The sequence below is a fragment of the Odocoileus virginianus genome, chromosome 14, assembly GCF_023699985.2.
Source record: "Odocoileus virginianus isolate 20LAN1187 ecotype Illinois chromosome 14, Ovbor_1.2, whole genome shotgun sequence".
Lineage (NCBI taxonomy): Eukaryota > Metazoa > Chordata > Mammalia > Artiodactyla > Cervidae > Odocoileus > Odocoileus virginianus.
The window spans coordinates 46,093,477-46,107,836 of NC_069687.1; the positions used below are offsets into that span (position 1 = coordinate 46,093,477).

The 14,360-nt window shown below is 44.4% G+C and overlaps 1 protein-coding gene and 1 long non-coding RNA gene across 2 annotated transcripts in view; one reads left to right on the forward strand and one right to left on the reverse strand.

Moving 5' to 3' along the window:
• Window positions 1–2,290: 2,290 nt before the first annotated feature.
• LOC139038191 (uncharacterized) lies at window positions 2,291–12,394 on the reverse strand. The gene is made up of 3 exons (XR_011491117.1): window positions 12,276–12,394; window positions 9,960–10,058; window positions 2,291–2,415 (listed from the first exon to the last, which is right to left on the reverse strand). It is a non-coding gene; the product is annotated as an uncharacterized lncRNA (long non-coding RNA).
• Window positions 12,395–13,257: 863 nt separating this feature from the next.
• MAP3K1 (mitogen-activated protein kinase kinase kinase 1) overlaps window positions 13,258–14,360 on the forward strand; it is a 72,683-nt gene continuing 71,580 nt past the window's right edge. The window contains exon 1 of the mRNA XM_020894126.2: window positions 13,258–13,744. Coding sequence (XP_020749785.1) covers window positions 13,266–13,744 — 479 coding nt within the window. The 5' untranslated portion in view covers window positions 13,258–13,265. The remainder of the gene's footprint in view (window positions 13,745–14,360) is intronic.

The window sequence follows — 14,360 nt, forward strand, 5'->3', positions numbered from 1 at the left end:
AAGAGAAACTTTGATTAGCATTCCTTCAGTTATGAGGACGTTATAAAGCAAAGTGTTTTCTTGGCACCTCTGTTTTAGATTTTTTTTTTTTCTTTCTCATCCATGCAAGCATCTTTAGAAGAAAAAGAAGAAGAAGAAAAGAGCTGAACTTTGAAACAGACTTCACTGAACAAGGTGAGCGTGAAGTATTCAATGGGCAAAACGGAGAAAACACAAGCCTGAAAGTATTATATAGGCGTTTGAGTATCCTGAATGCCTACTGGGACTGCTGAACGACCTCACTGAACGCATAAGAATCTGCTCTGGTCCCACGTTCTTTGGTGTCACTCTGCTACCTCTGTGAGTTGAAGGGTTAACACTAATGAGGTGACGTGGCAGGCACGGTTCTGTTTAAGTTACTCAGCATCATTCAGAGAAACTTTATTACTTTTACCACCAACTGAACTTCTGGCTCCAACGAACTGCTGGGACACCTTGTGCTACTGCTCTCAATAGCGCTGGCCGAGGACTGGGAGCGATTACGCTGTGGTTACTCAAAAAACCTTCAAGTGCCTGGTACCTTATCTGCACTCGATACATATTGGTTGACTGATTAAGTGCCGCCTGATTATTATACAGGAATACCTTTATTCTTCCTGGAAGCAGTGACATAGAGTGGGAAGAATAACAAACTTAGGGTTAGTGGCCTATGCTGCCAATTTGCCAGCCAAGTGATTTGGGGCAAGATGAAAAAATTCTCCCTGAGGCTCCATTTCCGAGTCTCTAAAATGGGAGGAAGAAATCGGTCTCGAACAAGAGTTGTGGGAGAATTAAATAGGGGGACAGAATGTAAAACACCTGACACATGAGGGAAATCTCAGTAAGCTTCGGGTGAATCAGATCCAAAATCATTCATTCTCATGAATGAGTTTGTCCCTAATGTTGGTCTTCCCACCAATAACTTTCTGCTATATATTTATTTTGTTCTCTGGATCATCTAGTATTCCTCCTCCCTTAAAAACAATCAACTCATTTTCGGCAAAGTATAGATGCAGGCAAAAATAATAGGAATATGAAATATTACAATGTCAATAAAAAAAGGAGGAAGACCTTCTTTGAGAAACTGGGAAGCTCACCAGACTCCTCTGTGTATATTAATAAGGGAGGCAGTGAATCCAGTGGCAAATTCTCTGGGTTAAAACAATTGGAGCTTTTCACAGAGAACCCAAAGGATTTAAGTTTATGTCATCCTCTCATCAGGGATGGCCTCCTGGTAGTCACCTAAGCTGGTATTACTGTCAGATTAATATGAAAAGTTATGACAGATGCTGAAATAGTTCCCTTTAAATAAAATGAAATTAACACCCAAGGAAGAGGAAAGAGATACAAGTGAAGGGGCTAAAAATCAGCTGAGTTAGAAGGGGCCACTCCAAACATATGCTCGTCCTCTAAAGAGACTAACAGCTTGGGTCTGGGGCAGGCCAGACTGTTTGGGAGCTGCTTTTTCTCTTCCTCCAGACCAGAGGATAATCAGTAACTGCCACGTGAGGAGCAGAGCTGGGCCTGGGCCTGACACTCAGTGAGGAACACCGGTTGCAGACAATACTCTTGCAAAGTTCTGAGTCTCTTCAGCCTTCAACGCAGAACCTTAAGTACCACCCAACACGCAGTCAGCTGTTTCAGGATGATAAAGAATTCCTTTTAGGAAAAGTTAGCAATTTAAAAATTGGCTTAGAAATGTCCTTATAGTTCAGGAGATTTTTATTTCCAATGATATTCCCATATAATTTTCATCCCTGAAAATTTTAGTGTCTGAAAAATTAAAAAACCTAAATCTTCTTGGAATTCAAGTCAGTTCAACTGACTCTGTCAGTAGCTATTTCTAAAGGAGACGACTCTTCAAAAACAAAACTTTGAGACTCTCCGAGATATCAAGTGATTTAAAATAAGAGGAAGTGTTTATTTCCAAGTTCTTATTCTGCCTGGTCCACTGTTTTCTTATCTTAAAAGGAGCTGGCATTCCAGTATTTTTATGTGTACTAATGAGCTATAACAATTGTTGTTCAGTCACTAAGTCGTGTCCAACCCTTTGCAAACCCCTTGGACTGCAGCAAGTCAGGCTTCCCTGTCCTTCACTATGTCCCGGAGTTTGCTCAAACTCTTGTCCATTGCCCACCCATTTAAATGACTCTATTTAAAAAAAAGAAGATCTTTTGTCTTGTGGTTTCCCCCAACATTAGAAGCACTTCTCAAAGAAAAGCTATTCTTAGTTTACCTTTCCCTCTCTCAGACTAGGGTAGGATACGACTTGTTTTGGAAATGACAAAATTGAGGGGAGTAAATGCTTCCTTTTAAGCTTCCACATCTTACCATCTTCTCCTACAATTGGTCCTGCAGACACTCTGCCATTAAATCATCTGAAGTAACAGATGCATCCTGCAATTGCCAATAAATAAGTGTTAGGGAAGGGCTCTCTGCAGACATTTCCTGTGTTTTAGAGCCATTACTACATTGACACTTTTACTTTTTCATCTTAGAAATTATTTTTCTTTATAATTTAATTAGAGATGGAAGTCAGTGTAGGTGTCCTCTTAGGAAATGCAGAGCAGTTACTAAACTGAGTCCCCAGATCAAGACTGTTTCCCTCACCTCATGAGTTGTATTTCTTTTTCACTTTTCTTTTTTAACTTTGCAAAAACATTTTAATTTCTTAATGTACCTAAAAGCATGCTGTGTCCACAGTGTGCGCTGAATATATCATAAGGATCAGTCTTTCCGTGTCGCAATTCTTTTTCCCCCTTTTTATTTTATATTGGAATATAGCCAATTAGTAGGCTTCCCAGATGGCTCAGTGGTAAAGAATCCACCTGCCAATACAGGAGATGTGGGTTCAATTCCTAGGTTGGGAAGATTCCCTGGAGAAGGAAATGGCAACCTACTCCAGTATTCTTGCCTGGGACATCCCATGGACAGAGAAGCCTAGAAGGTTACAGTCCATGGGGTCACAAAAAAATCAGATACGGCTTAGTAACTAAACAACATAGCCAGTTATCAATATTTTGATAGTTTCAGAGGGACAGTAAAGGGACTCAGCCAATACATAAAAATGTATCCATTTATTCTCCCCCTAACTTCCCCCCCATCCAGGCTGCCTCATAAGAGTGAGCAGAGTTCCCTGTGCTATACAGTAGGAGTTTGCTGGTTATCATTTTAAATATACTGGTGTGTAATGTCAATCTCAAGCTCCCTAACTATCCCTTCCCTAACTTATCTTGTAAATAAGTTTGTTTGTATCATTTCTTTTTAGATTCCACATATAAAGGATGTCATACAACATTTCTCCTTCTCTGACTTATTTCACTTAGTATGACAATCTGTAGGTCCATCCATGTTGCTGAAAATGACATTATTTCATTCTTTTTAAGGACTGAGAAATATTTCATTGTATACATGTACCATATCTTCTTTATCCGCTTACCATGTCTAAGCTATTGTAAATAGCACTGCAATGAACACTGGGGTGCAAGTATCTTTTTGAATTATGGTTTTCTCCAGACACATGCCCAGGAGTGGGATTTCTGGGTTATATGGTAGCTCTATGTTTAGTATTTTAAGGAGCCTCCATACTGTTCTTCATAGTGGTTTAACCAATTTACATTCCGACCAACAGTGTAGTAAGGTTCTCTTTTCTCTATAAACTCTCCAGGATTCATTGTTTGTAGATTTTTTTGATGATGGCCATTCTGACCCATGTGAGGTGATACCTCATTACAGTTTTGATTTGCATTTCTCTAATAATTAGTGATGTTTAGTATCTTTTCATGTGCTTTTTGGCCACCTACATGTCCTCTTGGAAGGATGGGGGAAGGGATAGTTAGGGAGTTTGGGATCAACATGTACACACTGCTATATTTTTTAAAATGGATAACCAATAAGGACTGACTGTATAGCACACGGAACTCTGCTCAATGTTACGTGGCAGCCTGGATGGGAGGGGAGTTTGAGGGAGAATGGATACATGTATATGTATGGCTGAGTCCCTTTGCAGTTCACCTGAAATGATCACATTTTTAATTGGCTACGCTCCAATATAAAATAAAAAGTTTTTTAAAAAGTTAACATATATGAAGTACTTATCACATACTGCCATATAATAAATGCTCAATAAATAATTTATAACTGTTAATAATTTTTAACTTCCTATGCTCCCTGGAAACTTTCCGAGATCCTCTTCCTACAAACTTTCAGATTTGTTTCATGTGTTACAGATATGGCTCCTTTTCTGTCATTCTCTTCTTCTGTGTTTCAGAGTCCCACTCCTCAGTTCTTTCTCCCCTTTTCCCTTCCTTCTCTCCTTACATCCCTCTTCTCTCCCCCTCAGTTATCCCCAATAATAGCCAATTAGAATGCATATAGAAATTAATTCTCACCTTCTTCTAAAGAAAGTGCACAGCTATATTTGCAAATAAAGTCATATCACTTGTAGTAAAGAGAACTTCTTCCCTATTAGGGAGCAAATGTTGTGATTGATGCTCAGATCCTAAGGAGTCTTAGACAGTTTGTGTTTGGTAACGACCTGTCCAGCTGGTAAAGAATCTGCCTGCAATGCAGGAGACCCTTGTTCAATCCCTGGATCAGGAAGATCCCCTGGAGTAGGGCATGCCAACCCACTCCAGTATTCTTGCCTAAAGAATCCCATGGACAGAGGAGCCTGGAGGGGGTTACAGTCCATGGGGTCACAGAGTCAGACACGACTGAGTGCCTAAGCACAGCACAGCACACAGCGACCTAAGTCAACCCCCATTACTCGAGCATCTACTACATGCAAGGCACTGAGCTAGGGGCTCTGGGGAGGCAAAGATGATGAAAAGGAGACGGTCCCTCCCTCTGGGGTCTCATTAGCCGGTGGAAAATGTTGACATGGACACAAGTGGCTCTCACGCAAGGCAGGCTCTGGAAGTTCTCCTAGGGAAAGGGCATCTTCTCACTTTCTCTACCCCCAGCACCTGGAAGGGGCCTGCCTGTTAGCAGGTGCTTAGCAGTACTTCCCTCAGACCTGGGCAGGAGGATAGAAGTGCACCATGTGTCACCAATTTAGAGAACAAATGTTTTAAAGAATACACAGCTGCCCTGGTCACTTGGGTCTGGGGCGCAGGGCTGGCTCAGCATGACGCATAACCCTAAGCTTCTGTTCTCAAGATCGATGCCTTTCAGGGCCCAGAGATGCATTGCTTCACACGCCTCGTCCCCTGGTTTAGACAGGTAGAGAAGGTCTGTGTCTGTACTGCTGCCCATGTTGGAGGTCAGCATTAATTTGTAGTTGGAGAGAATCTTACTAGTAGACATATTCAATAAGAGAAGAGAAAAATCAGCTAACTTGTCAAATCTGTCCCTCTGATAATAGGAAGGCAATGGATTCCTGAATAACCGCACATCCTTGCTTCTCTTTTTGACCTATCTCATGGGTCCTGGGCTACTCACACATTGGGCCAGTATTCACAACAGTTACACACAAATGCTAAGAAAAATTTTGCAATATTAAGCAATGTATACGACCTAGATTTGTATTTGTGTAGGTATAGACAAATCATGTGAAGTATGTTGCTATTCCTTACATTGGCAACTATACGGATATTGAATGCTAGGACTGCAAATAGTTTTATCCTAATAAAATACTTGATTACATTTAAATTTTTAAAAAATTTAAAATTCAACTTTAAATATTTGTTATTTAAAATTTTGATATATCTTTATTTTATTCCTCATCCAGTCAGCCAATCAATGGAGACCAGATATAATTGTCCTTAATATTGTGTTGCCAGTCTTCAAAAACAGAAATATAGATGAATGGAACAGAATAGAAAGCCCAGAGATAAATCCACGAACCTATGGTCACCTTATCTTCGACAAAGGAGGCAAGGATATACAATGGAAAAAAGACAACCTCTTTAGCAAGTGGTGCTGGGAAAACTGGTCAACCACTTGTAAAAGAATGAAACTAGAACACTTTCTAACACTATACACAAAAATAAACTCAAAATGGATTAAAGATCTAAATGTAACACCAGAAACTATAAAACTCCTAGAGGAGAACATAGGCAAAACACTCTCCAACATAAATCACAGCAGGATCCTCTATGACCCACCTCGCAGAATACTGGAAATAAAAGCAAAAATAAACAAATGGGACCTAATGAAACTTAAAAGCTTTTGCACAACAAAGGAAACTATAAGCAAGGTGAAAAGACAGCCCTCAGATTGGGAGAAAATAATAGCAAACGAAGCAACAGACAGAGGATTAATCTCAAAAATATATAAGCAACTCCTGCAGCTCAATTCCAGAAAAATAAAAGACCCAATCAAAAAATAGGCCCAAGAACTAAACAGACATTTCTCCAAAGAAGACATGCAGATGGCTAACAAACACATGAAAAGATGCTCAACATCACTCATTATCAGAGAAATGCAAATCAAACCCACAATGAGGTACCATTACACACCAGTCAGGATGGCTGCTATCCAAAAGTCTACAAGCAATAAATGCTGGAGAGGGTGTGGAGAAAAGGCAACCCTCTTACACTGTTGGTGGGAATGCAAACTAGTACAGCCACTATGGAGAACAGTGTGGAGATTTCTTAAAAAACTGGAAATAGAACTGCCATATGACCCAGCAATCCCACTTCTGGGCATACACACCGAGGAAACCAGATCTGAAAGAGACACGTGCACCCCAATGTTCATCGCAGCACTGTTTATAATAGCCAGGACATGGAAGCAACCTAGATGCCCGTCAGCAGACGAATGGATAAGGAAGCTGTGGTACATATACACCATGGAATATTACTCAGCCATTAAAAAGAATTCATTTGAACCAGTTCTAATGAGATGGATGAAACTGGAGCCCATTATACAGAGTGAAGTAAGCCAGAAAGATAAAGACCATTACAGTATACTAACACATATATATGGAATTTAGAAAGATGGTAATGATAACCCTATATGCAAAACAGAAAAAGAGACACAGATGTACAGAACAGACTTTTGGACTCTGTGGGAGAAGGCGAGGGTGGGATGTTTCGAGAGAATAGCATCGAAACATGTATATTATCTATAGTGAAACAGATCACCAGCCCAGGCTGGATGCTTGAGACAAGTGCTCGGGCCTGGTGCACTGGGAAGACCCAGAGGCATCGGGTAGAGAGGGAGGTGGGAGGGGGGATTGGAATGGGGAACACATGTAAATCCATGGCTGATTCATGTCAATGTATGACAAAAACCACTACAATATTGTAAAGTAATTAGCCTCCAACTAATAAAAATAAATGAAAAAAAAAATTTTGTTGCCAGTCTTTTAAAAAATCACAACTTTACATAATGTTCAGTTTTGTCTTTATGAACGTATATATATCAAGGTAGAAGCCTAAAATATATTTTATCCACTGTTGGTTTACATTCTGACTTTTAACTAATTTAAAATGTTGTTATGGGGCCTTCATATGTACTCACCCTGCCCCTTCAAAGGTTAAGAATGAGCCAGGCCCAGGGGTGGTGGCGGCCAGAGTTTGGGAGTGGAGTGGATTTAAGGAAGAGTTTTCAGAAGAAGAGGGCTCATAGGTTCCTTTGGAGGAATAGATAGCATGACCTGCTCCCAACCTGGGGAACAGATATCTGCGGTGGGAGCCCAGGTATAAGACAGGGTGAACTGTGCTGAGAACCCAACAGTCAATGGTGGTAGGCTGCGGGTGTGATGAAGGCAGGTGGCAGGTCTATGCTGATCTCATTCCTTGACCTTGAGTGGTGCCCAGCACACAAGAGAAAATGCATTTAATATTTGATGAATGAAAGAAAGAAGGAATTTGGACTCTATACTCTATGCAACATGGAACCACTAAAGAGTCTGAGGAGAGGGGACAGAATCAGAACTGCAGTTAAGAAAGAAACTGACAAGGGTGCCTGAAATTTATTTGAAAGTTTAGCTGTTGGAGGTAGAAAGAGTAATCTGCTAACTTATATGTTACTAATTTATATCTATTGTGATTCCTTATTTCTTGAACATACAAATGTGGATATTTGTAATTATACACAATGAATGAAAAAAAGAATCTGGAATCGGCACTTTATATTCTATGTAATATGGAACCACTAAAGAGTTGGAGGCCTAACTGGACTTTTAATGGTCCATAAGGTGTTGGAGAAGACTCTTGAGAGTCCCCTGGACTGCAGGGAGATCCAACCAGTCCATCCTAAAGGAGATCAGTCCTGGGTGTTCACTGGAAGGACTGATGCTGTAGCTGAAACTCCAATACTTTGGCCACCTGATGTGAAGAGTTGACTCATTGGAAAAGACCTTGATGCTGGGAGGGATTGGGGGCAGGAGGAGAAGGGGACGACAGAGGATGAGATGGCTGGATGGCATCACCGACTCGATGGACATGAGTTTGGGTAAACTCCGAGAGTTGGTGATGGACAGGGAGGCCTGGCGTGCTGCGATTCATGGGGTCGCAAAGAGTCGGACACAACTGAGCAACTGAACTGAACCGAACCGAAAACTCCTAAGTCTTAGGTATAATGGCTCTAGGGCTTTGCTGTCTGATAACACTGGTCACTGTCTACATGTGCCTTTTGAGCATCTGAAATGTGACTCAAATGATGTTTGATATGTTCTGAAGAGTAAAAAACATACTAATTTCAAAGATGTAGTAAAAAAATAATGACAAAATCTCATTAGTAATATTTTATATATTGATTAAGTACTGAAAAAGTAATATTTTGGATATACTGTAAACTATATTATTGAAATCAATTTCACTTGCTTTTTAGTTTTTCTAATGTGGCTACTAGGAAATTTAAAATTATATATGAATCTTGCATTTTCAGCTTGCTTTACATTTTATCAGATGGCACTGCTCTAGTGGATATCAATTTTGTACACTTCTTTAGCAGTTTCGACCCCAAAACAATGCAAATAATTACAAAAGGAAGGCACAAATGTTGCAAAAGATGAAAAAGTTGACTAAACCACCAGAAGTGATAGTAAACTTCCTAGATCATGTGTAAGGTCTTGTCAGCATAGGATTTAGCAGAGTTGGACAAGTGAACCACAAGTGAAGAGAAAACTAACAAGGACACTGATTCAAAGAAAGAAATGGAACATTATAGGAGGACCTTGGAGAAATGTATGAAGTCTTCAAATTTTTTTTTTGCAAAAGTGATAGTCATGATTAAGCCATAAAACTTAAACAGAAAAAGAATATTGCATATACATCAAAAAAAGAGCAATGAACAGGGTTCAACAGAATTCAAAGAATCATTCAGAGTTGTAAAGGTAAGTAGAATTTGGCTGTGAGATAAATCAAATTTCATTAGTTGCAGTTGTATTTTTAAATATAAAATCCCGATTCAGCTGGCTTTCATTATTCACTACAAAAATTTAGTTTCTGATTTTAAATACTTGCAAATATAAGCAAAATATTTCGATGGCTGGTTAATAAAAAGGAATCTCATATGTACATATAGTATAAAATATTTTCCTTTAGCTTAAAACACAAGCAACAGGATTTTGTCTTGTATAGTTTGGGGGTTTTAACCAGTATTTGGGTGGATGGCTTTGGTCTTTTGAGTATGGGTCCATTATCCAGAGGCTTTCTGACATCTCTCATGGTCTACAGTTTTCACTCTTATTTTCTTTCAAGCAAAGTGAAAATTGAGAGACACGTACAAAGTTCTTATAGATTTGAATGCTTTTTTCTCCATTCTTTCACAATCCTCATATCCATAACTCATTTGACAGAGACTTTCCACTGTGTTGCTTTCACTCATTCTTTCAAAGCATTTAACTTAGTTTTCATCGGAATAACTTTTGTTTTGCACTTACACAGTCATGTTTAATAGGACTTAATTAAATTCCACAGGGACAGTTACAGCAGCTATAGTCAGATTTGGGAACAAATACGGTGGATTCACCGGGGTCCATAACTCACCTGGGGGGAGCAGAAGTGTGCAGGTGTCACGGGCGTTCATTATGCTGCAGCATCCCTCTGCCTGCTGCACACCACACCAGGAATGACCGGAATCTGTTACTAGATGAGTCAATAAGTGGATGTTGGTGAAGAAGCTTTCTATTATAATGTCACCTACAGTGTATTTACAAAAGGTCAACTATCCCATAAATGACAAGATTTCCCGACTCAGGACATCTGGAAACACTTGGGAAGTATGGTGTTTGGGAAGAGCACAGAGAAACCAAGTTTTCACCCCAACTCTCCTGCAGATATTCCATAATAATATTTATAACTCTGGTAGGATACCAGCCTTTACTCTATTCTCAAGGTTATCTTCTTACTCTTTATGTCTACCTAAGACATAGATCTCACAGAGGAGTGAAACCCCACACACAGATGGATCTGAAATTCTAGCAGAGTCAACTTGAGAAATACCCACTCATAAAAAAATTTGCAAATGGATTGTTTTACTTTTGTAAATATCTCAAGAGAAGAAAATTTCTTGTGTGTGCATAATAGGTATTTAAGAAATATGAAGTGAATGATACACAGACTGAAATATTTCTGCAGTGCCTATTTCTGTTCATTTTAAATCAGTGATGTTTATGCACAAGAAGGAAATGCACCAATATTAAACTGGATCCTCCAAATAAGTGTGATTCAGGAACTGAAGTATGACTTAGGTGATTCTCAGAAGCACTATGTGGAAGCAGTGATCTGTAAAATATTGACGTAAAGGTTACCAAAGTTGTCATAGCATAAATGAAATTACTGCAACATTCGTGTCTGAGAGAGAATAGAAATAAAGAGGTTGGAAATAGGAACTGGAATTTTCAGTGTACAAGCAAACTTGGAAGAGTCACAAGTCTCCTTTATGTCATTAAATCAAATTAAGGCAATTTGACATATGTCTTTATGCAGTAATATAAAGCAGGACCCAGCAGCACCAAACTAGAGATAGAATTTTAACCATGCTTTAAGATGCAAAAATTATGGTAGCAATTCCACAGGTTAATGTCTCTTCAAAGAAGACTTTATATCAACAGATGATGGAGGAAGAACACCCTTTTCAGTCTAGCACGTCCTTTATAATTCTTCCTTAAAAAATAAGTTTGTCAGTGCAAGGTGCATAATGACAACTCGAATATATACATAAAAGACTAAAGGCGGAAATGACTCAAAGAACCAAAAACCTGGTGAAAGACCAACACTTAAGGTTTCGCCATGGCGGTGTGATGGATGGAGGCCAGAGACTGGCTAGTTGATAGTGGTGTGCTCGTCTCACTTGGTCGCGTTTTCATCACAGAGCACAGATGAAGAGGCTAAAGTAAATGTTTCACTGGATCCCGTTTTGTTTTGCTACTCTGACCAAACTTCAAAATTGGAACACTTTTGAAAAGCTGAAGGCATCTACTTACTTTTCTCATTTACAGTAGCTAAGTATGTGTGTGCAAATGTGAAGGTTTCCTAATCTAAATAAGAAAGAAACAAGTTTATCCTTCCCCATGTAGGTTTTGGTGGGTGTAACAATCCGGGAAGACCTAGGAAATAACTACTGTTTGCTTTGGATGATACACTTGGCTACCATTAAAAGACTGTATAATCATAGCCTAACTGTAGACTTCAAATTTTAACAGATTTATCTAAAGTTTCAAAATTTGTACCGTTGGATGTAACTAAAACTAGCTTATGGCAGACTTCGTAGCAGTTAACACGGAGCTAATATGAAATCTGAACCCGCTTTAAAAATCCCTCGGATATCACCATCCTCCTCAGTTACCATTTATAGCCAAGAAAGAGGTTTTCCTTTTATCTGTTTCCAAGAAATCAAAGGAATTATTTTGTAGACAGTTTAGACTTTTGTCTAAATATATGCATACTGACAAGTTACCGCTCTCCCTTCTCTTCCAGAGCAGCTCTCTCCCTCCACGATGCTCCCCCACCCCATCCCCGCCTTAATTCCCGTTTCACAAAATAAATCTAGGGACTCTGTTCCGGGCTTGTGGGAGATTTCTCAGCCCAGACACACCGGCTGGAGGAAAAGGAAGGAGGGGAGAAGTAAACGCGACACGGAAGCCAGCAAAAAGGTCTAAAATCATTAACATGTAAATGGTGCCTTTTCCATTCCAAAGCACCTTATCGCCAGACGCCCTCAGGGACTAGCAGTGTTCGTGACGCCGCGCCGGGTAGCTCGGGCTCCGCGGGGGTTGGGGCGGAGGGAAGCCGACGGCAGCCAGACCCTGCCGGGAAGAGGGACGTGCAGCCAGAGGCATAGGGCTCGGGGAGGGTCAGAACCTGGCGGAGGATGACAGTAGCCGGCACTTCCTGGTTCCTTCCCCAAACACGCTGTCTGCGGTCCTGCATATCTGCCTTTCCCAAAGACAGCGGAGGAATGAAAAGAAAAAGACGTGTGACGATTCACCTCGGCCACCCCACCCTGCCCCCGCCCGCGACCCCGTGGCCCGGTCTTCTCGGTCTCCCTCTAGCTGGGGGCGAAACAGAGGGTGAAGAGGGTGTCCCAAACCTGTGATGTCAGGTTTTGAACACGATATTCCAGAAACTTCTGTTTTATTTGTAGTACGATCTGGGGGTAGGCAAAAGATGAGGAAAGGTGTTTTTTTGTTTGTTTTTTTTAATAAACTTGTGTTTTGGGTCCGCGGCATCACGTCAGCTGAACACTGGGTTTCTTTCGCTTTGCAACGAGCGCCCCGGGCGCCACCTGCGCGTCCCGCGCGGAGTGGAGGCGGGGGCGGGGGTAGGTCGGTCCGCGCCCGGGTTCCCCGACGCCCACTGCAACGGGCATGCGAATGAGAGACTGCAGACCCTCTGGCTTGTGCCCCCTTCAACGCACCGTCCATCAAAGCTCGAACTGCAACTCCCTTAGGGCGAGCGCCGGCCGAGCCGGGCCGAGATTGCGGCGGAGAGGAAGCGGAGCTCTGCCGCCGAGACTCCTCCTCTCGCCGGTGCAGCCCGGGACTACCTGGCGGCGCGGCGGGTGAGGCGCGCGAACCCCAGCGCGCCCCCGCAGCGGCCACCTCGGCGGCCCGCGTACGAGGCTGAGCTAAGAGCCCGCTGCCCACCGAAACCTGCGGCCCGTCCTCCCCCCACTGAACCCCGCGCGCTCGCCCGTCCGTCAGTCCCGGCCGGGCGCCCGAAGGGCCGCGCTCACGCAGTTTGCGCAGCCAGCCCTACGCTGGAGGCGCAGAGCCCGCCCCCCGCCCCCTGCACTCTCCCCGCCCCCTCCCTCCCTCGCAGGGGCCGAGCGAATGTAGCCCGCGAGAGAAAATGGCGGCGGCGGCGGGGAATCGCGCCTCGTCCTCGGGATTCCCGGGCGCCGGGGCGGCGAGCCCCGAAGCGGGCGGCGGCAGAGGCACCCTCAAGGCGAGCAGCGCGCCCGCGGCAGCCGCGGGGCTGCTGCGGGAGGCGGGCAGTGGGGGCCGTGAGCGGGCGGACTGGAGGCGGCGGCAGCTGCGCAAAGTGCGGAGTGTGGAGCTGGACCAGCTGCCCGAGCCGCCGCTTTTCCTCGCCGCCTCGCCGCCGTCCTCCTCCACTTCCCCGTCGCCGGAGCCCCCGGACGCGGCGGCGGGCGGGAGCGGTTTCCAGCCTGTGGCGGTGCCGCCGCCCCACGGAGCCGCGAGCCGCGGTGGCGCCCACCCTGCCGAGCCGGCGGCCGCACCGGACAGCGGCGCCCAGAGCCCCGCGGGGGCCGAGCCGGGGGAGAAGAGGACACCCGCCGCCGAGCCGACTGCGGCGGCCCCAGCCGGGTGAGCGGCGCGGCCCGGGGAGCTGCGGGGACTTGGGGGGCGGGCGGGCTATTGCAATGAATGAACCCCGGCATCGCGCAGGGCGTTCCGGGGCTCCGCAAAGCAAGGCTGCGCGCGGCTATCCTGGACCCGAGCCCTCGGGCACCCCCTTTGACCCTTCCAGCGTCGGGCGGCGCCCCGGACCTGGCCTGGGGGACCGGACGGGGGCCCGGGGCGGGGACGTGCTGGAGAGTTTGTTATTGTTTGCAGACATGTGACAGGCGTGCGAGCCGCGCTGCTTGGACCAGTTGAGATTAGGTGTAGGGGACCGGGCTGGCTTTGTGGGGCTCCTGGAATCGGGGCTCTCCGAGGAGCCCCGGAACGGGACCCTGGCGCTGCCCTCCGAGTCAGGCTGGAAGAGGCGAGCAGCAGTGCGGCGGCGGCGACCCCGGATCTGAGTCCCGGGGGGGCGCGGGGGTGAGGCCTGAGTCTGCGGGCGGGCGACGTAGGTGGGCAGCCCTGCCCGAGGCCGGGTTGGGGGGCCGGAGGGCGGCGGCGCAGAAAGCGGTGGGGTCCCCCGGGCCGTGACAGGCAGAGCCTCTAGGCAGGTACCGGAGGCTGGGCCGGAACGGAGGCG